Here is a 25,254-nt window from a genome sequence, read left to right as displayed (position 1 = left end):
TCAGTTCTGTTCTTTCTTCTCAAGATTGTTTTGGCAATTCTAGGTCTTTTCTGGTTCCAGATAAACATTTGTAGCATTTGTTCTATTCTCCTAAAAATGTGCTTGGGATCTTGATGGGGATGGCATTAAATTTGTAGATGGTTCTGGGTAGCATATTCATTTTGATGCTGTTAATTCTTCCAACTCATGAACATAGAATATCTTTCCACTTCTTTGTGTCTTTTTCAATTTCCTTGAGTAGTGACTCATAATTTCCAGTATACAAGTCTTTCACTTCCTTGGTTAGGTTTATTCCTAGATATTTTTATTGTTTTTGTTGCTATAGTAAAAGGAATTGATTTCTGGATTTCAATTTCTTCTAACTTAGTGTTTGCATAGAGGAATGCCACTGACTTTTGAATGTTAATTTTGTAGCCTGACACCTTACTGTATTGCCTGATGATTTCCAAAAGCTTCTTGCTGGATTCCTTAGGGTTTTCTATGTCTACTATCATGTCATCTGCAAATAGGGAGAGTTTTAACTTCTTCTCTTCCAATCTGTATCCCTTTACTTCCTTGCTCCTGCCTGATTGCTATGGCAAGAACTTCCAACACTATGTTGAATAGTAATGGTGATAGTGGGTAGCCCTGTCTAGTGCCTGATCTGAGGGAAAAATGCTTCCAGTTTTTCACCATTGAGTATGATGTTGGCTGTAGGTTTGCTATATATAGACTTCACTATCTTCAGGAATTTTCCATATATTCCCATTTTTGTAGTGTTTTGATCATAAAGGGATGTTGTACTTTGTCAAAGGCTTTCTCTGCATCTATTGATATGACCCTGTGGTTTTTGGTCTTGCTTTTGTTGATGTGGTAGATCATGTTGATTGATTTACATATATTAAACCAACTTTGCATCCCTGGGATAAACCCCACTTGGTCATGATGAACAATCTTTTTAATATACTGCTGTATCCCGTTGGCTAAAATTTTGTTCAATATTTTCGCATCTATGTTCATCAGAGATATTGGTCTGTAGTTTTCTTTTTTGGTTGTGTCCCTGTCTGCTTTTGGTATCAAAGTGATGTTGGCTTCATAGAAGCTGGAAGGGAGCCCTTGTTGTTTTCATTGTTGTTGTAGTTATTGTTGTTGATGTTACTGATATCATCATTCTTAGATAGGACAGAGAGAAATGGAGAGAGGAGGGGAAGACAGAGAGGAGGAGAGAAAGATAGACACCTGCAGACCTGCTTCACTACCTGTGAAGCGACTCCCCTGCTGGTGGGCAGCCGGGGGCTTGAACCGGGATCCTTATGCTGGTACCTGTGCCACATGCTTAACCCACTGCACTACTGCCCAACTCCCCTGCCATGAGGTTTAAATATACATCTCTGGGCTGGTGAAATAGCTCACCTGAATAGTGTGATGCTTTGCCCTGTACGTGATCCAAGTTTGAGCCTGGCCCCCACCACACTGAAGGAGAATTTGATACTGCAATCTCTTTCTCTGTCTCTGCCTCTCCCCCCCACACACACACTTGGATAGTACACTGCTGTGCCATGTGCTCTGCCTTCTCTATCTCTAATAATAATAGTTGTAGTAGTAATAGTGTGAATATGTGTGTGCTAATCCCATCCTGGTTGGCTATGCTGACCCATGTCTTTTTTTTAATTTTATTAACTTTTTAAAAATTAATTTTATTTATTTATTTTCCCTTTTATTGCCCTTATTGTTTTTCATTGTTGTTGCAGTTATTATTGTTGTTATTATTGATGTCATCATTGTTATCTAGGACAGAGAGAAATGGAGAGAGAAGGGGAAGACAGAGAGGGGGAGAGAAAGATAGAAATCTGCAGACCTGCTTCACCGCCTGTGAAGCAACTCCCCTGCAGGTGAGGAGCCGGGAGCTCGAACCAGTATCCTTATGCTGGTCCTTGCGCTTTGCGCCACATGCATTTAATCCGCTGTGCTACCGCCTGACTCCTTTACTTTATTATCTTTATTTATTTATTGAATAGAGACAACCAGAAGTCAAGAGGAAGGGGGAGACAGAGAGGGAAAGAGACAGAGAGAGACACCTGCAGGTGTGGATTGGGGGCTCGAACCTGGGTCCTTGAGCATTGTAATATGTGCACTCAACCAGGTGCTCCACCACCTGACCCCTGCTGACCCATGTCTTTCTGGCCATCCACGGTCCTTCTGCTCCCCAGACTCCAGAACCATTGCTTGTGCCCCACCCCTCCTCCTATCCCCCCTGCCTCGTGCCCAGGATCTTGGGAGCCATTGTCTGGGCCTTCTCTGCTCCTGGTGTCCAGGTAGGAAGGTGGTCGGTTCAGTTCCTACTCCTGGCCCTGAGAACCAGTTAACACCATGGAGGCCCTCCAGACCTGGGCAGCATGGGAGGCTGGGCACAGGCCTCCCCAGCCCCACCTGTACCTTCCCTGGACCAGGGCCCTGGAGGGCACAGTCTCAGGCAGCTTGGGGTGCCCTGGGCCATGATGTCACCCTGTCTGCTCACTGAGCACCTGTTCTCCACACCCCTATGACCACCCATACTGGCCTTCAAAGAACAGTCCCCAGGCTCAGATAGAAGGAGTGAGGGAAGGAGGGCAGGGCCAGAGGTAGGGTGGGATTTCATAGTGCTGGGGGCCCCCATCCTGCTGAGGGTCTTGGGGAAACCTAACACTGCCCCCCCTCCGCACACACAAAAGCCTGGAGGGCAAGGCAGAGGCCTTGTTCCTGAGCCCTGAGTAAGGGCTGGGCACTTGTCCCCAGGGGAGCATGGGCGAATGCTGCGGCTCTCTGCAGGCGTCAGATACGTGCAGCTCCTGGCCCATGCCCAGGTCAGTTTCTTCGCAGTAGACGAAACCCACCAGGAGGTACCCACGCAGACTCCCTTGTGAGTACCACAGCAACCCCCAGAAGGCTCTCAGGGTAGGGGCACAGCACAGGCTCCCCCAGAAGTAGGGGGGGATGCAGAATCCTCTCACGTAGCTGAGTCAGGCTCTTTTCCACCTTCTGGGAGGCCTGCTGGTCACTATGCCCCTGTGTCACTGTGTCACCATATACCTGAGCTACCATTACCATGTCCCTGACACACCTTGTCCCTGGGGCACACTCTCTCTAGACCACTGTGTCTCCTGCCCCACTGAGTCCCTGAGTCCTCCTGTCCCTGGGCCACCATATTCCTGGGCCAGTTCCCTGCAGCATCCCCATTCCCTTGGCAGTGGGTTTGAGTGCATCCCCTATCCTCTGTGGAGCCCCACATCTGGGAGTCTGGAGCCTGGAGCTGCCCTCAAAAGAGCCACCTCTCTCCCATCCCTGGATGACTTGGAGACAGCATCTGTCACCTGGTGTGCTCAGGGCAACCCCATCAGCAGCCTGCCTGGTAAGTGGAGGGACTGCCTAGGCAGTGGTGGGTGTGAGCTCTCAGGGTGCTTGGGTGTCAGAAGAGATCTCCAGACCAGGGCAGGGAGAAATAATGTCAACCCCTAAGAACAGGACTGGTGATGCCCCCCCCCCAGGACTGGGGAGGGCCCAGCAGGACCCTCTCTTCAGTTAGTCATCAAGGCAGGGGGTCAGAGACAGCAGGGCTGTTCATCTTGGGGTCCCTCTCACCCTGGGAGGTGCTATGGAGCCAGGAATCCGTCAAAGTGGGTCCAGTTGTTTGCCCAGTGCCAGCCTGACCCCAGCCTAAGCCTCTGCACCCCACCACACAGTCGGGTGCTCAGGAGGGAGCCATGTGGAGAAGAAGCTCTTGTTTCACTAGAATGTTCTTGGGGACTCCCCCTCCCCCCCACCTAAAGCCCATGGCCAGCACTGCCACTGCTTCTGGGCAAACAGGTGTGAAGAGGGGAGGCTCCCACTCTAAGCAGGTGGAGAAGCTTGGGCCTGTGTAGGAAGCCTGGGGTGTGGGGGCCTGGGGTGTGGGGGCCCCTCCAGACTCAAGACTCAAGTAGAGCAAAGGCAATTATCCCTGTTCCAGCATGTTCCAAGGCTTTCTGTGCTGGCAGGTGGGGGTAGACAAAGCTCCGCCCCCAGTGGAGCAGCACCTGCCCTCCCCCCAGGCACCTCCCACATTTCACTAGACAGGAGGGGATGTGGCCAGGCTTTCAGAATAGGGGTGCCAGGAACCAGCCACCTCTGCCCACAGGAAGGCCCTCCCCCAACACTCCTGGAAGCACCCCCTAAGAGCACGGGTGGTGGTGGGGGGGGAGGAAGCCAGTGCACTCCAGCAGGCAGTGCCTGCCCCAGGGCTCAGGCCTCACCCCCACACGCACTGGATCCCACCCAGCTTTTCTACTCAGAGATGGCAGCTCAGCCAGCTCCCTAAGCTGACAGACAATGGAGAAAGTCACCTACTCTCCCAAACTCAGTTTCTATTCACACAGGCAAGGGAGCCAGGGAGACAAAGCAGGGGCTCTCTTCCCAAGGCCTGGTGCCAGCAGTCAGCAAACTCAGTGATCTGCTTGAGATCAGTGGGCGCAGGCGGGTGGTAGCGCAGCGGCTTAAGCGCAGGTGGTGCAAAGTGCAAGGACCCGCTCAAGGATTCCGGTTCAAGCCAGCCCTGGCTCCCCACCTGCAGGGGGGTCACCTCACAAGCATTGAAGGAGGTCTGCAGGTGTGTGTCTTTCTCTCCCCCTCTCTGTCTTTCTGTCTACTCTCCATTTCTCTCTGTCCTATTCAACAACAATGACAGCAATGAGAACAGCAATAACAACAACAATGATAAACAACAAGGACAAGAAAAGGGAAAAAAATGGCCTCCAGGAGCAGTGGATTCGCAGTGCAGGCACCAAGCCCCAGCCATAACCCTGGAGGTGGAGAAAAAAAAAAAAAAAAGAATTGCAGTGGCTTGATGACTGTCACTCTCTGACAGATGCCAGGCTTCCTGTGGGGAGAGATGGTGACCCCACCACTAGGGCTATCACTAGGCTCTCCAAACCCCATGTGGCTTCCATGGCTGCACCCAGATCTCAGTAACAAAGCACAGTGATTTGATATTCAAAAAAAGGGAAAAGAAAGATTTTTATATTTAACCACTTAACCTTTTGTGATTCCCACCCACGACTCTGAGTGTGGAGCCATACTAATTGTTGTCAGTAGGGTATCTGCTGTGCACACCCCCTCCCCAGTAATTTATGCCCATAGATTCCTAATTCCTGATTGTTAAGGGGACTTTGCTGGGCTGCCAGACTGAGTGTTAAAAAAAAAGCCCAATTAAATTGGGTTTGGGAACCACAACAACAACAAAAAAAAGCTTAATAGTCAGGGAGAACCTCAGATTGCTTTTTTGTTGTTGTTGTTTTGTTTTAATGCACAAACCCTCCCCTTGAATACCCCCAGTTGAGCTGAGTGGCCTCCCTCTGCCATTCTCAGAACAAATGGCCTCAAGTGCCCACCACCAGGCGCTGTGAGAATCAGCCGACATTGTAAAGCCAAGGTGCCTTTTGCTGCTAATTCGAGCTTGCCAGTAACAAGGCAGGCAAGTTCTAGAAATTTCTCTGCCTCGTGGGTGACAGCACATTTCAGTATTATTCCAGATTCATTGTGAGGGAGGAGTGTGTGTGTGTGTGTGTGTGTGTGTGTGTGTGTGTGTGTGTGTGTGTATAAACAGGTTTATTGCTTTGTTTTCAGCATTGAGTGAGCTATCCCTGCCTAACAGAGATCTCTGACACCTGAGCATTTGTTGAGTCTTTGTTTCTGCCTATGAAAATGCTTGGAGAATCTGAGAGGTAGTGCAGTAGCTTGAGAGTGCTGGACTCTCAAGGTCCTGAAAAAAAAAAATTCTTGGGATTCAGCCAGAAGTCTTGGGCATGAAGTCCTGCCCTTTACCAGTTGAGCTAACTCCTTTTTTTCTTCTACTTCCCAGATCACTTTACTGGGGGCAGTTGTTGTCACACAAGTGCAGTCTGATCCCTCCCTAACAGGTTTCCATGCCACACACCCACCAGGTCTTCCTGGGGACCCCCGTGTCCTCTCAGCCCTTTTCCTCTTCCCCCCTTCTGAGCCACTGACTCAGCTCCCACTTTATTATTTTTTTCTTAACTTTTTCTTTCCTTCCGCCTCTAGGGCTATCACTGTGGCTTGGTGCCTGCAGTATGAATGCACTGCTCCTGGAGGCCATTTTTTTTCCCATTTTGTTGTCCTTATTGTTATTGTTGTTGCTATTGTTGGATAGGACAGAGAGAAATCAAAAGAGGAGGGGAGACAAAGAGGGGGAGAGAAAGACACCTGCAGACCTGCTTCACCGCTTGTGAAGCAACCCCCCAGTAGGTGGGGAGCCAGGGGCTTGAACCTGGATCCTTACACTGGCCGTTGCCTTTGCCCCATGTGCACTTAACCTGTGCTACTGCCTGCCCCCCTTTTTTTTTAACATTTTTTTGCCTCCAGGGTCATTGCTGGGGCTCAGTGCCTGCACCATGAGTCCACTGCCTCGGAGGCCATTTCCCCCCTTTTGTTGCCCTTGTTGTTGTAGCCTTGTTGTGGTTGTTATTGTTGATGTTGTTTGTTTTTGCATAGGACAGAGAGAAATGGAGAGAGGAGGGGAAGACAGAGGGGGGAAAGAAAGATAGACACTTGAAGACCTGCTTCACCGCCTGTGAAGCGACTCCCCTGCAGGTGGGAAGCCAGGGGCTCGAACCGGGATCTTTGAGCCAGTCCTTGCACTTTGCGCCATGTGCGCTTAACCCGCTGCACTACTGCCTGACCCCCCCTTTTTTAACATTTTTAAAAGAGGGAGAGGGAGAGAGAGAAAGAGGGAAAGCATAACACAATAAAAACTTCCTCCAATGTAGTGGGAGCTGGGCCTAAACCTGGGTCTTTTTGTTTGCTTGTTTTTTTCCTCCAGGGTTATTGCTGGGGCTAGGTGCCTGCACCACGAATCCACTGTTTCTGGAGGCTATTTTTGCCCTTGTTATTGTTGTTGTTGTTATTGCTGTCGTTGTTGGATAAGACAAAGTGAAATGGAGAGAGGATGGGAAGACAGAGAGGGAGAGAGAAAGATGATACCTGCAGACCTGCTTCACCGTGAAGCAACCTCTCTGCAGGTGGGAGCTGGCGGCTCAAACCAGGATCCTTATGCCAGTCCTTATGCTTTGCACCATGTGTACTTAATCTGCTGTGCTACTGCCTGCCCTGCCCCCACCTCCCTTTTTTTTTTTTTTTTTTTTTTTACCAGAGCACTGTTCAGTTCTGGCTTATGGTGGTACAAGGGCTTGAACCTGGGACTTTGGAGCTTCAGGCATGAAAGTCTGTTTGCATATCCATTATGCTATTTACCCTCTGCCCTCAAAACTGGGTCTTACACTGGCAAAGCAGCACACTGTCCAAGTGAGTTATCTCAGCAAACCCCCCCACACTTCTATTTTATTTATTTTCTATTTCTATTTCATGTGAAGACACATGAAAAAGCTGAGCCACCTCCTGGCCCAAGTTTTATTGCATATATTTACAAGAGAAGGAGAGATACTAGAGCACAACTTCACCATCCATGGCACTCCCATGTGGTACCAGGTATGGATGGGGGATTGACCCCCAAGACTCATGAAGGTGCTCTGCCACTGAGCTGTCTGCCAACCCTATATGAATGTGTGTGTTTATGTATATATTTTAATATTTATTTTATGTTTTTTAACCAGAGCCCTGCTCAGCTCTGGCTGATGGTGGTATGAGAAATTGAACCTGGGACTTCAGGATCTCAGGCATGACACTCTCTTTACTTAACCATTATGCTATCACCCCAGCCTTCCCCACATATATATATATATATATATTTTTTTTTTTTTCCTCAGAGCACTGCTAAGCTCTGGTTTATGGTGGTGCAGGGGATTGAACCTGGGCTTTCAAAGCCTCAGGCATGAGAATCTCTTTGCATAACCATTATGCTATTTACCCCCACCCCCATATATATTTTTAAACATTGATTTATTCATTTACTTTTATAAGAAAGAAGAGAGAGTCCATTCAGACCACCACTCAGCTATGGTATGTGCAGTACTGGAGATCAGGCCTTGGGCCTCAGGTATGCGAGTCCTGTGCTGTACGGCTGAGCCATCTCCTCAACACTCCATAGTTTTCTCTTTATTTCTCTCTCTCTCCTTTTTTAAATTAATTAATTAATTAATTTATTTATTTATTTTGGTGGGGGGGGTATGTAGAGCTGAGACCTCATACTTATATGGTTTCATCACTCTGGACCTATTTTCCATTCAGATAGATAGATAGACAGACAGACTGAGGCTTCCTCTGATACCATAGAACCTCCTAGGTGGTGCCAGGGCTAGAACATGGGCCATGTGCATGGTAAAGCAGGTGACCTACATTGTCCATCTCTTGGGCCCTAGACCCACATTTGAGGGGGATGCACCTGAGCTCAGGACAGGCAGAGAAGCACTTCCCAGTGGCTCCCTATCCTGCCTTGGAGCCTTAGGGCCCTCCATGTGAGGCCCCTATGTGTGGCCCAGGCCCTGAGGCTGGGCAGTGTTGGCACAGAGTGATGGGGGTAGAGGTGCCTGGGGCAACAGGATTCAGCCCCTTGGTCCCCTGATAACCCACTCTAGTATCTGGAAGCACCTCAAGTTGGGGTGTAGTGCTCCAGCCTGGCAGCCACAGGGCCACTGTCCCAGCACCAGTGTCCTCATGGTGGGGAGGCCTGAGCTCAGTCCTCCAACCAGGCCAGGGAAAGAGGTGAGTGGGCACCCCAGTTCCCATGCAGGTGGGGGATATACTCAGGCACCCTCATGGTTGAAGGAGGCTTCTGTAGGTGAGGAAGAGAGGAGGCTAAACAAGAGATCTAAGGGAACCCCAAATTAGTCCCTGGCCTTGGTGGCCTGCCCATAGCTCGCACCCCTGGGAGCACCTGCAGTAGGAGGCAGAGCTGGGCAGGGCTGAGAGCAAGTGGGAGCTGGGAACAGCATGAGGGCAGGGGTACCCCACTACCCAGCTAGCACAGCCAGGTCCACCAGCTGCCACACAGTAACACACTTTGGGTCTGGTGAGCCTGGGTTGAGGTCCCAGGTTCAGTTCTCCAAACATCACCCTAAACCAGAGCTGAGCAATACTCTGCTGTCTCCCCCTCTCTATTTGTTTGTTAATTTAGTGTCTAGAGACAGAAATTGAGAGGGTAGGAGGCAATAGATACAGATAGATAGACAGACAGACAGATAGATAGGGAGACCTGCAGACCTGCTTCACTGCTTGTGAAGCTTCCCCCTACAGGTGACTTGAACTCAGGTCCTTGTGCATTTGTGACGTGTGCTCAACTGGGTGCGCCACCACCAGGCTCCCATCTCTCTATCTTTGTGTCTGTCTTTCATTCATATAAATTAAATATTACAAAGATGAAGAAGCCTGAATGAATGAGCTTGTGTGTGTACAGGGGTGCATGTGCACATGTGTGCAGGGGTGTGTGTGTATGTGTGTGCAGGATGTATGTGATGTGTGCAGGGGTGCACGAACTCATGTGTATATGTGTGTGCAGGGATACGTACGTGCAGGGATGTATATGTGTGTATGTGAAGGGGTGCATGTGCCCATGTGTGCAGCCTGCTTTGCTCACTACAGTACAGACTCAGGATAGAGAGGACAGGTCTCATTAGGACCTGTTGGCCAGCAGGTAGCAGCTGCCCCTTCTGCAGTCACCATCCTGCAAGGTCCTTACTGCAGACTGTGCTGGCTGGGGACCTGTCTGTCCCCAGCAGAGGGCTGCCCCAACTAATTGGCCCAAAAGACTAATACCCTGTGTCCAGTCACCTCCAGCACCGCCTGCCTGGTCCCCTCAGGACCCGTAACTCGCACGAGCATGTGGTTGCTGCAGATGCTGGCTGCCCACTGAGGGAAGGGAGGGTGGTGTGTCCCCATCATCCCCGAGTCCTACACAGGTGATTAGGATCTAACTGAGTGGCCATAAAGCTGATTAGCCAGTACATCCCCCGGGGCCCCTCAGCTGATGGTGACCTCCCCTCTGCTGACAGAGCAATGCTGCCCGCAAGTCAGCATTCAGGCCCTCCTGCTCCCACCTCATCAGCCTGGCCAGACAATGAGCCCCCAAAACATCCAAGAGTAGCACTAAAGTCCTAGGGCACCCACACATCCCTTGAAAACCCAGATCTGGGAGACCAAGACTGTGCCCTGGAAACTTGGGCTCAGTCACCAGGGTCCAGCAGAAAGGCACCAGGGGACATGACTCAGCCAATGGAGCATTGGACTTGCAGGAGGAGAGACTCCACCATGGGAGGGCTCTACCCCAGCAACTACCTGCTGTCACTCTGGCAGCTCTCACTTCTTGATGGCTTGGCCCCTTGAGGCTGCATTTGCAAGCCTGAGGTCTGGGTGGGCTGTGGGAAGGGGTGATTGCCAGGTACCCCATCCCACAGGACATAGCCACCCCCTGACAGCATTCTCAGGTGCCCCCAGGCTCAGTGATAGAATCCAGGGTGGCCTAGCTGAAGGAGCAGGGTGGAGGCTCTGAGTTGGGGGGCTCAGCTGTTGAGTGTATAGTGATGGCAGAATGGCTACTGCAGCTGCAGAACAAATGACATGGTGGGCTGGGGCTGGTGCCCAGCTCTGGGGAAGGCAGGGCAGGCTCAGGGTGATGTTGGCATATGCCAGGCCCAATGGAGAGGGAGAAGCTAGAAAGTTCCCAGAAGGCCACTTCCTGTCCTGGTCCCAGGGAGGAATACCCTGTACCCCTGCATGCTGAGGTCCCGGGATCCAGGTGGCCCCAGCTCTCAGCCTTCCAAGTAGTCAGCACTTAGCACCCCCCAACTAGCTCCCATCCTTCTCAAGCAGTGACAATGACACAGTATCTGACCACAAGCCACAAGGTTTCAGGGTTCACCTGCCACTGTGGTTGTCCTGAAAGCCACCTCTTCAGGAGGACCTTGAGGCTCAGACTTGGTTTGGGTGTGCCCTCAAGGCTTGGTCATGGCACAGGACGTGTCCTTGGAGGCCTCCCCTGGGGCCATGTTGGCACAGTAGCCAGGTATCAGAGAGGACACCACAGCACATTGGGCTGTCCTTGAAGGAGCAAGGAGAAGCCTCTCCAGAATGTGACAGAACACTGGATTAGGTCTCTCCTGAGAGAAATAACACCCAGAAGCTGAGGTCCCTGGATCCCCTTAGTGCAGCCCCCATCCCATGTGAGGAAGGATGCCCTCTATTCTCTAGAACCCTGCTCCACTCATGGAGGTTGATCCCCTCCAATAGTTCCCCACCCTGCTCAGTGTCCCCTAATGTTGCTCCTGAGGTGGGGAGCCTCAGGCAGAGGGCAGCCAAGTGAACCAGGAAACCTGGCCCATTAGGAGCCACCCAGCACCCCAACATCCCAGCCATCAACTCTTGGGCTCAGTGCACAGAGAGGGTGAGGGCAGGAAGGAAGACCCCTTTACCCTCACATCACAGGGGGCAAGTTCATGTGGGTCCTCAGCAGGCCAGGCCAGTTGAGGTACGTAGGGGTAGGTGTACCTAGGGCCCTCTGGGGGTACCCCTGCTAAAGGCTGCCATGGTCCTGTGCCCCCTGCTTCCTATGGATGTGGCCCACAGCTCCCACATGGGGTCACTGAGGCAAGACGTCTTGTGTTTCCCTGTTCACAGTGGGCACTGGGGACCCTAGGCCTGCGGTTAGAGGGCTATGGTACCCCTGACTCTCACAGTGGTCCAGACCACCATGGCCACACTGCAGAAGCTACAAGAAGCCACCTCAGCTTGGGGGTCCTCACCTGTTCCTATTTAGAACACTGACCACTCCTCTTCCCCTCAGCTGGAGGGCAGGAATCCTACTGCCTGCAATACTGTCAGCAGGCGCAACACGGCCATGTCCAGTTTGAGGATGTCCGCCTGGGACCCCCTCCACTGTGGTACCACCCCATCCCATTCTTCAGCACCCCCCAGCAGGTAGGACTGGATACCACATGTCCCTGGGCCCCCACTGCCCAGCCCTGAAGCTGGGCTACCCACCTCTGCTTACCCCCCTCCCCTTCTAGAAGACCTGTAACCAGCCCAGAGGGACAACAGGGGACGCAGTAGGAGGCAGCAGGTAGGAGAGGGGAACCAGGTCCTGGCATCTGGCGTGCCCTTCTTTAGTCATTGCCTAGTTTCTCCCAGCATGTGACATGCAGGACCTGGAGAAGGGGGGTGGCGGGGGACTGCACCAAGCTTCCCCCTGCCCCAGCACCTCCATGTGACTGATGCAGACAGGCCCCCAGGAGCAGAGCAGCCTGCCCCCCTAAGAGCCACCACCTGAGTCACCTTCCTTTGGGGGTCTGCAGGGCCTCCCCCAGGGCAGGGTGCAAAGGGCTCCACAGGGCCTCTTAGGTGGAAGGTGGGGGTGGGGTTGCTGCCCTTGGCTGCTTGCTATCTGCTGGGTGGCCTTGCCTGAGATCTGTGCCAAGACTTGGAGCTCAGAGCTGTGGCCACTTACTCAAAGTGCATTTGCATTATCTTTCTTTTTTCAATATTTACTTATTAATGAGAGACCCAGAGCATCACTCTGGTACGTTCAGTGTTGGGACTCAAAGTCAGGACCTCATCCCTGAGAATCCAAGGCCTTATCCACTGCACCCTCTCCCAAATTGTGAGTCTGACATTTGCAGCCCTGTGGGTACAGGGACATCTGGTCACTAGCTGTCCCAAAGGGTCTTTCAGTCTCTGGCTGGCAGGGGAGACAGAGGAACACATAGCTTCTCAAACTTCTACTCCCAGAAGGGTGGGGGAGTGGAAGGCTAGGGGTGTCTCTGTTAAGGGGGCAGACTCTGCTGGATGCCAGTAATGCTCCTGAGAGGTGCCCCTGTACTGGGCAGTGGCCAGTAAGAAGTCACTGTCCCTGTGGTGACAGCAGCCAGGGTCCATGGAGGGACACAAAAGAGCAGGGGCGCATGAGCGCAGCCCCCACAGAGCCCTGGAGCAGGAGCCGGGGGAGTCGGTGACAGTTAAATTGCAGGGTGACGTCAGGCATGTGGGCTGAGGTGGGGGAGGCATGTCTGTGGGGCCTCAAGAGACAGAGCTGGTGGCTTGCAAGGGAAGGGGCCACCCTCCCAAGCTGAGTCACACCATAGGCAGACTGCCCTGCACGGAGCTGAGGGCCCCTCCAGCCTCCCACTTTCAGCCTAAGGGGCTGTGAGCACAGGAGCTGGAGCAACGTGAGGCCACAGGCCTGTGCCAGGTGCCACTGGGCTGTGCTGGGGGACTCCAGGCCCAGGAGTGGCTCTGACCCTGTCCTTTCTGCCCATCACTGTGCCACCCTGGGTCCCAGGCCATGAAGTGGGGGCCCTTTCACCCAGGTGACATGCTGCAGGCCTGGAGAAACCTCAGAGCGATGTCAGCTCTCCTAGAGATCAGCAACCCCTAACTCCAGCCCCAGGAGGAGCCAGCTGGGACATGTGCCCCAGCTATTGGTCACCCCGAGCTGCCACACAAACCCAGCCACTCCCACCCCATGGTTGTGGGGGCCCATCCCAGGCCTTCTGCCCAGATAGCCTGTTGCTGAGATCTGGCTCCCCAAACTTTGGATACCCAGGACTACACCCTGCAGAGGAGTTGGTGTGTCCCCCCAAATTCCCGTGCCAAACTGCCGCCACACACACCTGGAGCAGAGGTCAGCTGGCACTGTGGGCTGTAGTGCGCTGAACACCCCTGCATCCCCAAGCCTCTTTCCTGGGGGGGCTGAGGGCTGGGGACTGGGATGTTGACACCCAGGCAGCCCTGAGGGCCACCTCTCCCTCAGAATTGCCTCAGTCACTCTCCCGGTGACCTTGGCAGTCCTCTTCGGGCCACAGCAGCAGTGGCACCTGCTGGCATCCTTGTCCTTGACCCTGTCTCTACCACTGCTGCCACCCAGGAATCAAATAGAGAAGGTGCCACTCCCAGGAGTAGAACTGTGATTTGCATTTACACAGGAACCACCGCTGCCTTTTTTCCTGGCTCCGAGCAACATCTCTTCATGCCCATGTCCTCATTGAGAGGGAGGGGCTCCACAGCTGGGCCTGGGGCGGGGGGGGGGGGGGTGGGGGTGGCGGCAGTGCAACACACAACCAGGTACACACCTGCTCTGAGGAGGTCTGCACCCAACCTGGGGAGGGAATCCACATACAGCCAAGTGCTTCCCCTCACTAAACACAGCCTGCCTCCTCAAACCTACCCAAAGGGGGAGCAGAGCAGACCCAGCCCAGGGGCCCTGGTGTGGAGAAAGTAGACTGGCTGCTGAGGTCACAGAAGGGGTGTATCCCTTGGGTGGCTGGCAGCAGGGCCCTGCTTTGCCCTGTGGTCACCTATGCACCCTCTCTCCTGTCCCAGAATCTCTAAGGTCAGATGGTCCTATGTGGTCTCTCAACACCAGACCTGCTCTCTTGGGGGAGGGATCCCATAGCTGCCCCAATGTCAGGGGGCATCCTGCAGGCCACTGGCTGCATTCCCACCACACATTCTTGGCAGGTTATGGAATCCCAGCCCCCAGAGCAGGGCCTGTTCGCCCCAGAGCAGTGTGAAACCCTGCCAGCTGCAAAAGACCACCCTGTGGAAATGGGGGGGGGGTGATTCATGTTATGAAAAGGGTGCCTCCGTACCCTTGTGAGGGGACCAGTGCCTGGGACATGTACACTGACCTTGCCGCTTATGGGAGGACACCGGGGAGCCCCCCTGAAGAAAATGGGCGTCAGGGAGACTTCCGCGATTAGTCACTTCATCAGTCATTAGGCCACCACAGATGGAGCCAATTAATGCTTCTGATGTGAAGAGCTGGGCTGGCATTCCCCCCACCATCAGGATGGGGTAACAGCTGCACCTGCCAGGCAGACAAGCTCCTACTGGAGTTGGGGTTCGAGCCTATGAGTTCCTCCCACTGTGGCACCCTACCAAGAGTGGAGGGGTTCAGGGCAGGGACTCACCCCACTTCGTTTGTCCCAGGGGCCTTGGGTGAACGCTTTTGAATTGAATCTAGAAAGAGGCAAAGAAGGGGACAGGGCTGTGGTGCATCCAGTAGAGCACATAGGTTCAAGCCCCCACTCCCTACCTTGTAGGGGGGGAAGCTTCATGATTGGTGAAGCCAGTCTGCAGGTCTCTCTCTCTCTCTCTCTCGCTCTCTCTCTCTCTCTTTCTCCCTCCCTCTGTCCTCTCCCTCTCCCCTCAATTTCTCTCTGTCCTGTCCAATAAAATAGAAAGAAAAAAGGGGGGCAGGGAATGGTCACTGGGAGCAGTGGATTCATTGTGCAGGTACAGAATCCCAGCAATAACATTGATGGCAATGAAATAAGTAAGGGTTGGAAAAATAGTTTTGGATAGTGTGCTGTGGGGGCCAGGCAGTGGTACTCCCAGTTAAGCGCACATAATACTAAGTGCAAGGACCCGCACAAGGATCCAGTTCAAGCCCCCACTCCCTAGAGGGGGGTGCTTCACGAATAGTGAAGCAGGTCTACAGGTATCTTTCTTTCTCCCTATAACCCCCTCCTCTCTCAATTTCTCTCTGTCCTATCCAATTGAAAAAAAATTGAAAAAATGGCCATCAGGATTTGTAGTGCAAACACCACCCCCATCAGTAACCCTGGAGAAAAAAAAAAACCATAGTGTGCTGCTGCTGTGCCATGTGTGCATGACCCAGGTTCTAGCCTGGCCCCCACCACATTGGAGGGAGCTTCAGTGCTGTGGTCTCTTTCACATTCCCTCTCTCTGTCTCTATCTAAAAATAAAATAAAATAAAATAAATAAGATGATATAAAGTAACCTCCCTGAGATTCAGGTGAATTCCTGGGTACCTGGAGGGTCCCATCTTCTGGCTTGTCTGCCCCCACCCCAGCATCATGCAGCTCCACATAACTGGGTGCCCGTCACACACACTCACACAGTGTGTGTAGAGAGGCCGAACACAGTAAAGTGCAGGGCAACCAGCTGTGGAGGAGCCAACATAATGTGTGGGTGCTGTGAGCACCTCACCTGGCCAGCTCCCCACCTTCCAGTACAGGGTGCTCTGGGCAGCTTGGGGCCTTGGGGTGCTCTCTGACTCCTGGCCCTGCCTGGTGGAGCAGGTGCATGGCACAGAGCAGCCGAGCACTAATCCCTATTCAATCAGTGGGACATGGACATTCGCAGGGCTGAAGCCCATAGCAGGGGCAGGCGCTGCAGGCCTGACCCGACCCCTTCCCATGTCCAGGCCACTGGTGGGAGTGACCATCAGGGACCCCATGAGGTCCTCCCCAGGGAAGGCACAGCTACAGGCTTCCCAGTAACCAAAGCTGGCTGTCCACTGGGAGCATTGCCCCCCCCCCCACACTGGTTGAGAATTTACTGAGCCTCAAGGTGACTGCACTCAAGGACATTTCTGGGGCAGTGTGACCCTGCCTGCCCTTTCAGCCCTGAAGGGACAGCTGACCTGTGTGTGTGTGTGTGTGTGTGTGTGTGTGTGTGTAGGGGGAGGGAGGTGCTCAGATACCCACCCTGTTCCAATCCCCTGTGGACCGACCACATACCACCAAAGCCTGTGAACCCTGACTCCTACTTCTTGGTTTCTTGCTTATTTGAGTTGTTTGCTAGTTAATGAAAAAGATTGTATACAGAGAGAAAGAAGGAAAATAGAAAATGAAAAAGAGACCAGAGCCTTGCTCACTTCTGGTTTATGGTGGTTCTGGGGACTGAACCTGAGGCCTCAGAACCTCAGGCATGAGTCTTTTGCAGATCCATTATGTTGTCTCCCCAATCATTTTGTTTTTAGATACAGAGGTAGAGGGAGAGTGAAACAGACCACAGCACCAAATTTTCCTTCACTGCAGTGGGAACCAGGCTCAAACTTGTGTTGTGCACATGGCAAAGAAGCACATTATCCAAGTGAACTATTTCTCCAGTCCTCTTCTTGGCGGGGGGGGGGGGGGGGGGGGCGGCGGTGGTCTTGGGTGTGAGCAAGGTTTCTAGCTTGGTTCCAAATTAGGGCCAGTGATGTTGTGGCAATTAGGGAAATATTCTAATCTGGAACTGTCCTTCCTTCCTTCCTTCCTTCCTTCTCTTAATTTACTGGTGAGAAAGAGAAAAAGAACCAGAGCATCACTCTGGCACATGAGATGCCTGGGATTGAATTTAGGATCTCATGACTAAAGTCTGTATAGGTTCCATGTGGTACAAATGAGATCCTAAATAATCACATTTACAAGCAATGCCACAGCATTTGGAGTGTACATCGACAGAAGAGATAGCTCACGTGGTAGGGCAGCTTCAAGCCCTGGCACCACGTGGGAGATGCTATGTCACCAGGTGATGGTAGAAAAAAGAAAAGGTGGCAGGTGAAAGGGGTTGTCCAAGGCGCCATACCCCATCCAACTGGCATATACCTTTCCTCTTGGCCACAGCTGCCAGGTGATACCGCACCTGAAGTGGGGGTTTCATCTCAGCCTGACCTTACACCTGAACCCAAGCATCAGTGTTGTTGTCTCTTGCTAGCCTAGAAGGTTTGGGTAGGGGGCGCCATTCACATGAACTGTTCAGAGTTCTGCTCTGCCCATGGGGGGGGGGGGGGGGGCGCGCAACTGCTTAGAGAGTTTGGGGATGCCGAGCGCCCATGATATGTTTGAGGAGTATGGGTACAACCCATGCATATAACCCCAGCAGGATCCTGTTGGCAGCGGAGTGCACCACGAGTCCCTAAGCTCTCAGTATGTGAAGGCCCTGGGTGCCCCTTGAGCTATGCCCAGAATTTTCCACCAGAGAGAGGGAGCGGGGGACATGGGTGGGGGTTTCTGCCATGGACTCTGCACCTCAGTTCTGCCCCCTTTGCTGAGCTGAAATAGCCCTGTGTGGTTTGGGGACCCAGAGATAACAGGGGCCATTCTCAAATCTTTCACATTCTAAGTTGGGGTGACAGGCCACAGTTTGGGCCCAGAACAAGGGTCCTGAGGAGGTGAGGGAGCTATGCCTGGTGAAGGATCAAACAAGATAAGGCCCCCAAGAGCTCACAGACACCCCAGGGCCCTGAGGATACAGCAGGGCTGGGAAGGGTGGGGGGGGTCCCAGGGAAGGGGGACCCCCATGGTGGAGCTTCAGCACACCAGGCTCTTTCCTATTCATCCTACAGGCCTAGTAGCATGATGGCCTCCCCAGGGCTGGTGACAGCTGCACTCCCAGGTAAGCCAGCAGGGGTCAAGGGGCTGGGAGGGGATGCATGGCTACTGGGTATACCTCTATCCACCAGGAGTGGCCATGCCCCTCCTTCCCTCAGAGCTTGTCTCTAAAATGCAGCTGCCACTCAGTCGGGATAGCACTCCCCAGGTGATGCCCAGACTCCAAGTTGGTCTTGGGCTGGTGTCCCCAGAGAAAGAATGGTTAGGACACCAGGCAGATGGGGAAGGTATCCATGGACCTAGGCAGCCCCCTACCCCAAGGCTCTTTTCAATGAGGCCCTCGTTTAGCTGGAACATGAGACCAGGTGTCTGCAGAACAGCTCTGACACAGCAAGCGCCTGTGCCTCCTTGGTCAGTCAGATACCCTGGCCTCTTTTTCCTGGTCAGAAGGCCCGCAGGCACCAAAGTCCCCTGCAACCCGGGTCCAGCTGGCTGGAGAGCCCCCTAAGCCAGCCTGAGACTGAGGGTCTCCCTAGACACATGACCTACTGGCAAGGTCCCCCCACTAGGGTCAATTCTGGGCATCACTCTAGCTAACACTGGCCCTCCGGTGGCTCCACTCTACCTCAAGCCTGTGTGGGGGCCTGGGAAAGAGAATGTGTCCCCCAAACTAGCAAGGAGGTCAGTGGGCCCCTAGCCTGGAGCATCTTGTCTGCTGGGGGCTCTGACCCCAAGGCTGAGGAGGGTGAAGACAGGTGAAGGCCTGGGGGTGGGGGTAGGGGGGTGGCCAGCCTGGACCTGCTCTCTGAGGCCATGGGGGCTCACCAGCCCAAGGAAGAGTTCTGGGTAGGACAGCTAGGGCTGGGCACCTGGGTGTGCAGAGCAATTTCAACCCCAGCCGGCCACTCTCAGGCTGCCCTTGGCCTTGTCCCCTCAGCCATGCTCCAGGAACGCCTAGAAACTGGCTGCTTAGAAACACAGCGTTTCCAAGTGTGGTTCTTCCTCCAGGCCTGCCAGGAAGGCCTAGTGCAGGGTCAGAATGTGGGCCCCTTCCTGGCCCTGGGCACCCCAGAACAGGCTCAGGCCAGCGAGCCCCAGGCTGGCTGGCCCCCCAGCCCCAGCCTGCAGCCCTGGGTGCTTGGAGGCCAGCAAGCACCCCTCTGTGCTCAGCAGGCTGCTGGAAGGTTTCATGGCTACAAGGGAAGCCAGGCTGCATTCCTGGGGTGAGCCTGGGCCAGCCAAGGAGCTTTTTCCACTCTCCTGTGCCAGCCCCCACGGCTTGGGGGAGGAGAGTACCATTTCCGTGGCAACCACACTTTTTGTTATTCCTTATTTTCTTTTTTATGGCTCTTCCAACTTTGAAGGGCTCCAGACAGTTTGCAGCCTGCAGAGGCAAAGTGTTTTTCCTTTCCCCCAGGCCCCCACCCCTGGCCTCCAGACTCCCCCAACCCCACACCCCGGGGGCCCCATTATTTGAAAAGACGTTTCTGAGGAAATGAATTTTTTTTCTCCTAAAAAGTTAAGAGAGTCTTTTGCAAAGGAAGCCTGAGCAGACTTGAGGGGCCCAGTGCCCCCTCCTACACCTCTGCCTGGGTCCCAGGGCTAGAAGGCATTTCCTTCACCTCAGGTTCAAGGATCCACCTGCAGGCACAGGGGCCTAGGACACATGTGTGGCTGATCCCCAGGGGGATGACCCATGAGGCAGGGGTCAGAGGGAGTGGGTGACACAGGGAGGTGGCAAACAGGGTTGCAGAGCCTAAGACCCCAAATATCTTGCAGGAGAATATGTCATCATGGTGCATGATGTTACCACACCGCCATTCCTGGGACACACGCTGCCCACTGCCTTCCAACATCTGAGGGTCACAGCACAGGGGGGCCAGAGCCAGCCGTCCCAGCCCCCCAGGGGAGGCCCTGAGGCCCCAGGAAAAGGCCCTGATACCTCTGGGAAAAGCTCTGAGCCCTTTGGAGAAGGCCCTGATGTCCCCAGGTAGGGGGCCCACTGAGGAGTCCACCACTCTCTCCCAGGTTACCTCATTCCTTCCCATCAGCCTGAGAGGGCCTTGGGGGCGGCCCACATCCCACAGTCTATGGCCTTAATAAAATGTAGCACACTAGCCTCTCATGATGACCTTGCATGGTGGCAGATCCCTTCCTGCACAGGGGACCCCAAGAGGTGGGGCATCCCAGGACCTGCACCAGGGTCTTGGGGGATCACATGCCAGGTCTGTTCCAGGAGCACCCCCCATTGCCCTTGAGTGAAGGGGAAGAGGGGACTTGGTCCCCTGACAGAGCTCCTCACCCCTGCTGGAGCGGGGCAAGGGGTACCCTGGGCAGCCAGGCAGCTGGGACAGACCTTGCAAGCAGAAACCAAGAGGCAGGAAGCAAGTAACAATGGGGTCCCAGCCTTGAGGCCAGGAGGCGGGGTGGGGGCTATACTGGAGACAGAGGGAATATGGTCCTTCATTCACAAGAGTCCTTTCAGGCACAGCTGACACCCCAACTTCCTCATGACCCCACCTGCCCCTAGGCTGACCTTGACCCCTGCCTACACCAGCTCCCCCTGCAATGCTGTCTTTACCTGCTATCCTCAGTGAGCCCCCTCCAGTTGCCCTCCAGGAACTCCCACCACACCACACCTTGCACTGTGCCTACCCCTGACCTGCCTAGCAGGGTGGCCCAGGACTCAACTGCTGTTCTGCACCCCTCCCCCCAGCACTCCAGAGAGCAGCCTCCCTTGCTGCTCTCTGCTGTCCACACAGTGAAAGCTATGCCACACCCCTGCCACCAGGACCTCGGGGTCCCCACGCTTCTCCCTCCCCATCCATTGGCTCCTTCCTGACCCATAGCTCCCCCTTCCCTAGGGGTCACTTCCTCACAGTCTACCCTGCTGGCGCCCTGCCCTGCAGCAACCCTGTCCTCCCAACACACACACACACACACACACACACACACACACACACACACGCAGTATCTGCTGCCTGGCCCCAGCAAGTCCTCCTGAGTGTGGGGATGTCTGCAGGGTCCCCCTGTGCCAGGCAGTGGGGGGGGCAGGGCACAGGGGAATGAAACAGGCAAGTCCCAGGAGGCTGAAAGCCTGAGTGGATGGCAGGGGACGGATGAGAGGAAATGGGGATGAGCAGGGGCTGTTGCCGGCAGGCGGTCAGCCGTGGGGAATGGCCAGGCTATCACTGCAAAGGCAAAGGCAGCAGGCAAGTACTGCATCAGCCCATCCAGCCAGAGGGACTGCCTTGCCCCACTGATGGCCCAAGGACTGAGCTCTGGCACCAGACTCCCTCCCTTTCTCCCCACCTCTCCCTCTGAATGAAAAAGCAACTGGGAAAGGTGAAGTCATGCATGGATGAGGGCCCAGATCCATCAAAGAAATAACTCAGCTCAAATCCCACCCTGCCCAAGTGGCCATGCCATCACTTCCTGCTTCTCTCTGCCTGTTTCCCATAGCTCTCCTCAAGGTGACAGAAGCAACTCCTAGTTTGGGGGTGGGGGGCAGGGAGAAGGTGGGTCTCCATACACAGGGACACAGGCCAGAGCACAGTGACAGAGTCCGTGGAGCAGCTGCTATCTTTCTGAGTTGTGGGTGACACCTACAGCAAGCTGGACCTGCCAGCCTCTCTGACCCAGCTCTGCCCCTGGGGAGGGGACAAGTGTCTCAGAGGCTCCTGTGAGAAGACCAGGAGGAGCAAGGTATCTAAGCTCAGTCACACAGGGAGAAGTTGGGGGAGTCTGCTGCAGACAGAGGGGTTGTTGCTCCATGGAACCCTCAAACACTGTGCCCTGAAACTACCAGACCCTCAGGTCATCAGGAATGTAGCTAGAGGTCCCGACTCTGGAGGTCCCGACCCCAGAGTGGTGATAGGCAGGACCCCCAAGGTGGTAGCCCCCCTGCCCCTCTCATGGCTCCCCTCTTCCTGCACAGCTGCTCAGAGCCTGGAGCAACAGCCCTGGAGGTGCAGTGCTGGGAGGACAGTGCCTTCACAGCCTAGTGAAACCACGTGGGCCAGTGGGCTGCCTGCCTTGGTGAGGTACCCAGGGGCCTTCGTGGGGACCCACCAACCCTGGGCCATGGTCGTTCTCCCCATGTGGCTGCCCCAGGTGTGTCCAGAAAGGATCTCTCTAGCATTCCTCTCCCTAGGTCTTCAGTTTCCCCTGGGGTCCTCCTAGCCCTGAGGGGACACTAACCCCTTTGTCACTCACTCCTGAGACCATAGGAGATGACATGCAGGCCATCCGGCTGAGCCACCTGGGCTCAGAGACACAGACAGCAGAGACAGGGACAGACAAGTAGACAATGGCTGGCAGTGGCAACCTTATGGTTACAGCTCAGTGTTCTGGGCACCAGCAAGGCAGTGCCTGGCACCACTGGGAGCACCTTGACTGGCAGCTGCCCCTCAGGGTCCCCTCCTTAGAGCCTGCTCTTGTGCCAGGTGGGCGGCCAGGCCAGCTGTGGGGAGCACCCCCCCCCCCAATTAGGGCTTCCTGGAGGGTGCCCAGGCTCTGCCAGCCAGACCGGTTCCCCTGCCTGCCACCCTGCCAGCTCACCACCCACCCCAGGCACCTTCTGTGCCCTGGGTGCCTTGTCCTGGCTGTTAGCGGCAGTCCTGGCCCTGTCTTCTCAGGTTGAGATAGTGCCAAGGACCAGCCAGGGCCTGTCTTACACAGGTACTAGGGGCTTTGGGATGGGGTCTTCACTGAGTTCCGGGCCCCTCTGCCAACCAGGGGTGCAGGTTACAGGGGGACTGGCTAGCCTAGTGGTTTCACCAGCTCCTGCTGCACATGATTCCCCAGGCTTGAGGAACAAATGGAAGCTCAGGCCAGGGGCAATGGTATGGGACTTGAGGCGGGAGAAAGCAAGAATTCTGCTGCCTTCTCTAGGACCTGGGTTTCAGCCCCCAACCCCTGGTCCCACACAGGGCACCACACACAGGGGAGGCTTCACATGCTATGGAGTCTCCTTTGTCTCTAGCAAAAAGAGAGCCCCTCAGAAGGGGTTGGATCAGAGGCACCAAGTCCCAGCAAAATTGTGGCAGTAAAAAAATAGTGTTGTCAGCTAGCTAGGGCTACCAGATGTGCCAGGGCAGCCTCCACATGGCCCTTGAGGTTACTGCACTCCCCCAAACTCAGGGGGCCAGCTCTGTGGAGTAGTATGTGTGTGGATGGGGGTGAGGACCAAAGGGACAGGAAAGGGGAGACCTGTGAGAAGGGGTAGGCAGGCAGGAGCATTTCCAAAGTAAGGAGCAAGATACCCTGGAGCCTCCTGTGGTGTTGGGATATCCTGTGGTCACATCCTCCCCACCTCCCAGTCAAACCTTATCTGCAGCCACATGGATTGCCCTTGAGACCACCCCCTTAATGAGTGGGGACCTGGGGTGAAAGTGGGCCTATTGGCCAGGATGCGGGGCCCTGGGAAGGGACAAAGACTGAGACCACTTCACGGCCCTGAACAGGATTTCCCAGCGTTCTCCAGGCCTGCATTCCGGAGAAAAGGGTACCAGGTGGGCTGAGCAGGTCCCAATGGCTCTAGGGCACCAGGCACCCCATAACGCGCTGCAGTCCCCGCTACGGCCGCTGGGGGTCGCAACACGCCCCTCACCCGGGTCCCACTAAGGACACGTGGACACGTCAGCGTCCGGCGGCGGGCCCTGGACTCGGCTGCGCTGGGGCGGGAGTGTCCGAATGTGCAGGGGCCCTGCCTCCCCAGCCCTGCGCCCCACTCCTCCCAGGGGCTCGCACACCCTCAGCCGAGGGGCGGGTCCGACTAAGGGGCTTGTGGAGGGGGGCTCGGAGCACTTCCGGTCGCCCCCACCTCCTCGAGTGCGCGTGCTCGGTCTCCTTCCTGCCTCCTCCCTACCTCGCTGCGTACCCCTTTAGGGTAGGCTCCAAGCACTCCCCTAGCCTGAGCCTGGCCCCCTCCCTTGAGGAGGGTTGGGGGGACCACGTGCCCACCGCCCTCCCCCCGTCACTGGCGTCTGGACGGGCGAGTAAGGCTTCCAGAGGGGCACCCCCCCACCCTCTGGGGTGCCCGGCCGGAAGCCCCCCCACACACCCACCCACTAGTCGGAACCTGCGCAGGCGGCCGAGAATTTGGACCCCATCCCCGCTCCCCCACCCTCAGGGGGACCCAGGCTGGGGGAGGGGAGTGAAGTCGGGGGTGGGGGGTTGCTGAGACGTAATAGAAAACTGAGGCTGAGCGGGGGCGACGCCGGCTCTCCGGATGCACCCGGCCCCATCCCCCCACCCTCGCCCGCCGGATCCCAGAAGGCAGCTCGCTGGAAGGAAGTGGGGGGCCCACCCTGCCCCCCTCGGGGCGGGCCTTTACGGGGAGGCTTTCCCGCGCCGCAGTCTCGCGGCCGGCTGCACCCCCAGGCTCGGGGGCCTCTGCGGGACAGCGGGGCGCCGTGGGTGTGGCCCCCGTCTCAGGCAGGCTGGGGCGGGCGGAAACGGGGGAGGCTGCGCGGGGGTTTCGGTTCACCCCAGCAGGGCCTGAGGGGAACCCCAGGCTTCCTCGAGGACCTCACTCAGGGCACACCCAGCCTCCTCGGCCCAGGGGGCGCCCCCACGCCAGCCCTCCCGCTCCGGGCTTTTGGCCAGACTGGAAGGGGCAGGAGTTGGGGATGTTTGGGATGCGGCGGCCGGGAAGGCAGGGCTGGGGGCGGCCTTTGCACTGCGCAGCGCCGCCCATGGCGACCCCAGCGCGGTGGGCGATCCTCGCCCCGCGTTAGAAGCCTGCCCTCCCTGACCTTGGCACGGAGCACCCCCTAAGCACCGGGGCCTTTTCCGGGGCTGGTTTTTCTTAGAAACAGGAAGTTGAGGTATGAGCCACACGTCCACCAGGTCAAGGTTCCTCAAGGGTAGACCAGAATGTGGGGTGTCCCCCCCCAACTCACCGCCTGCAGTCAATCTACAGGTGGAGTGGCCCTGCTGTGCCGTGGCTGACTGACCGACCTGCCTAGAGGGAGTGTGTCCCCACCTGCAGTGCAGGTGTGCTTATGTGCACCCCCTGTATACCTCTGAGCTGTTGATGGCCATAACCATATGCTGGAGGGGATCCCTAATGAGTCACCCCATCTGGAGGGCCAAGATAGCGACACCCCGACCCCCCCCCCCCCCCCCCCCCGGTCTGGAACTAGTCACTCCCTCCCTGCAACCCTGTCCTGCACCCTGCTCACTGGAAGGGTTCAATGGGTAGACCTGGGTGGCAGCCTGGGCCAGTCCTTCCGGA

At 55.4% G+C, this 25,254-nt stretch overlaps 1 protein-coding gene across 6 annotated transcripts in view; it reads left to right on the top strand.

Annotated features, from left to right (window-relative positions):
- The window catches only part of MORN1 (MORN repeat containing 1), a 41,875-nt gene extending 21,744 nt beyond the window's left edge, over nt 1–20,131 (top strand). For 3 of the 6 annotated variants that reach the window (XM_060199892.1, XM_060199891.1, XM_016191005.2), the window contains 6 exons: nt 2,755–2,878; nt 3,207–3,367; nt 11,741–11,874; nt 11,964–12,016; nt 18,029–18,078; nt 19,794–20,131. In XM_060199892.1, coding sequence (XP_060055875.1) covers nt 2,755–2,878; nt 3,207–3,367; nt 11,741–11,874; nt 11,964–12,016; nt 18,029–18,078; nt 19,794–20,008 — 737 coding nt within the window. In that variant the 3' untranslated portion in view covers nt 20,009–20,131. The remainder of the gene's footprint in view (nt 1–2,754; nt 2,879–3,206; nt 3,368–11,740; nt 11,875–11,963; nt 12,017–18,028; nt 18,079–19,793) is intronic. The other 3 variants (XM_060199895.1, XM_060199893.1, XM_060199894.1) reach the window with 3 other exon arrangements.
- Nucleotides 20,132–25,254: the final 5,123 nt, after the last annotated feature.

The sequence above is a fragment of the Erinaceus europaeus genome, chromosome 10 (genome assembly GCF_950295315.1).
Source record: "Erinaceus europaeus chromosome 10, mEriEur2.1, whole genome shotgun sequence".
NCBI lineage: Eukaryota > Metazoa > Chordata > Mammalia > Eulipotyphla > Erinaceidae > Erinaceus > Erinaceus europaeus.
Note: the sequence above shows the minus strand (reverse complement) of the source record. Positions and strands in the feature narration are given on the sequence as shown.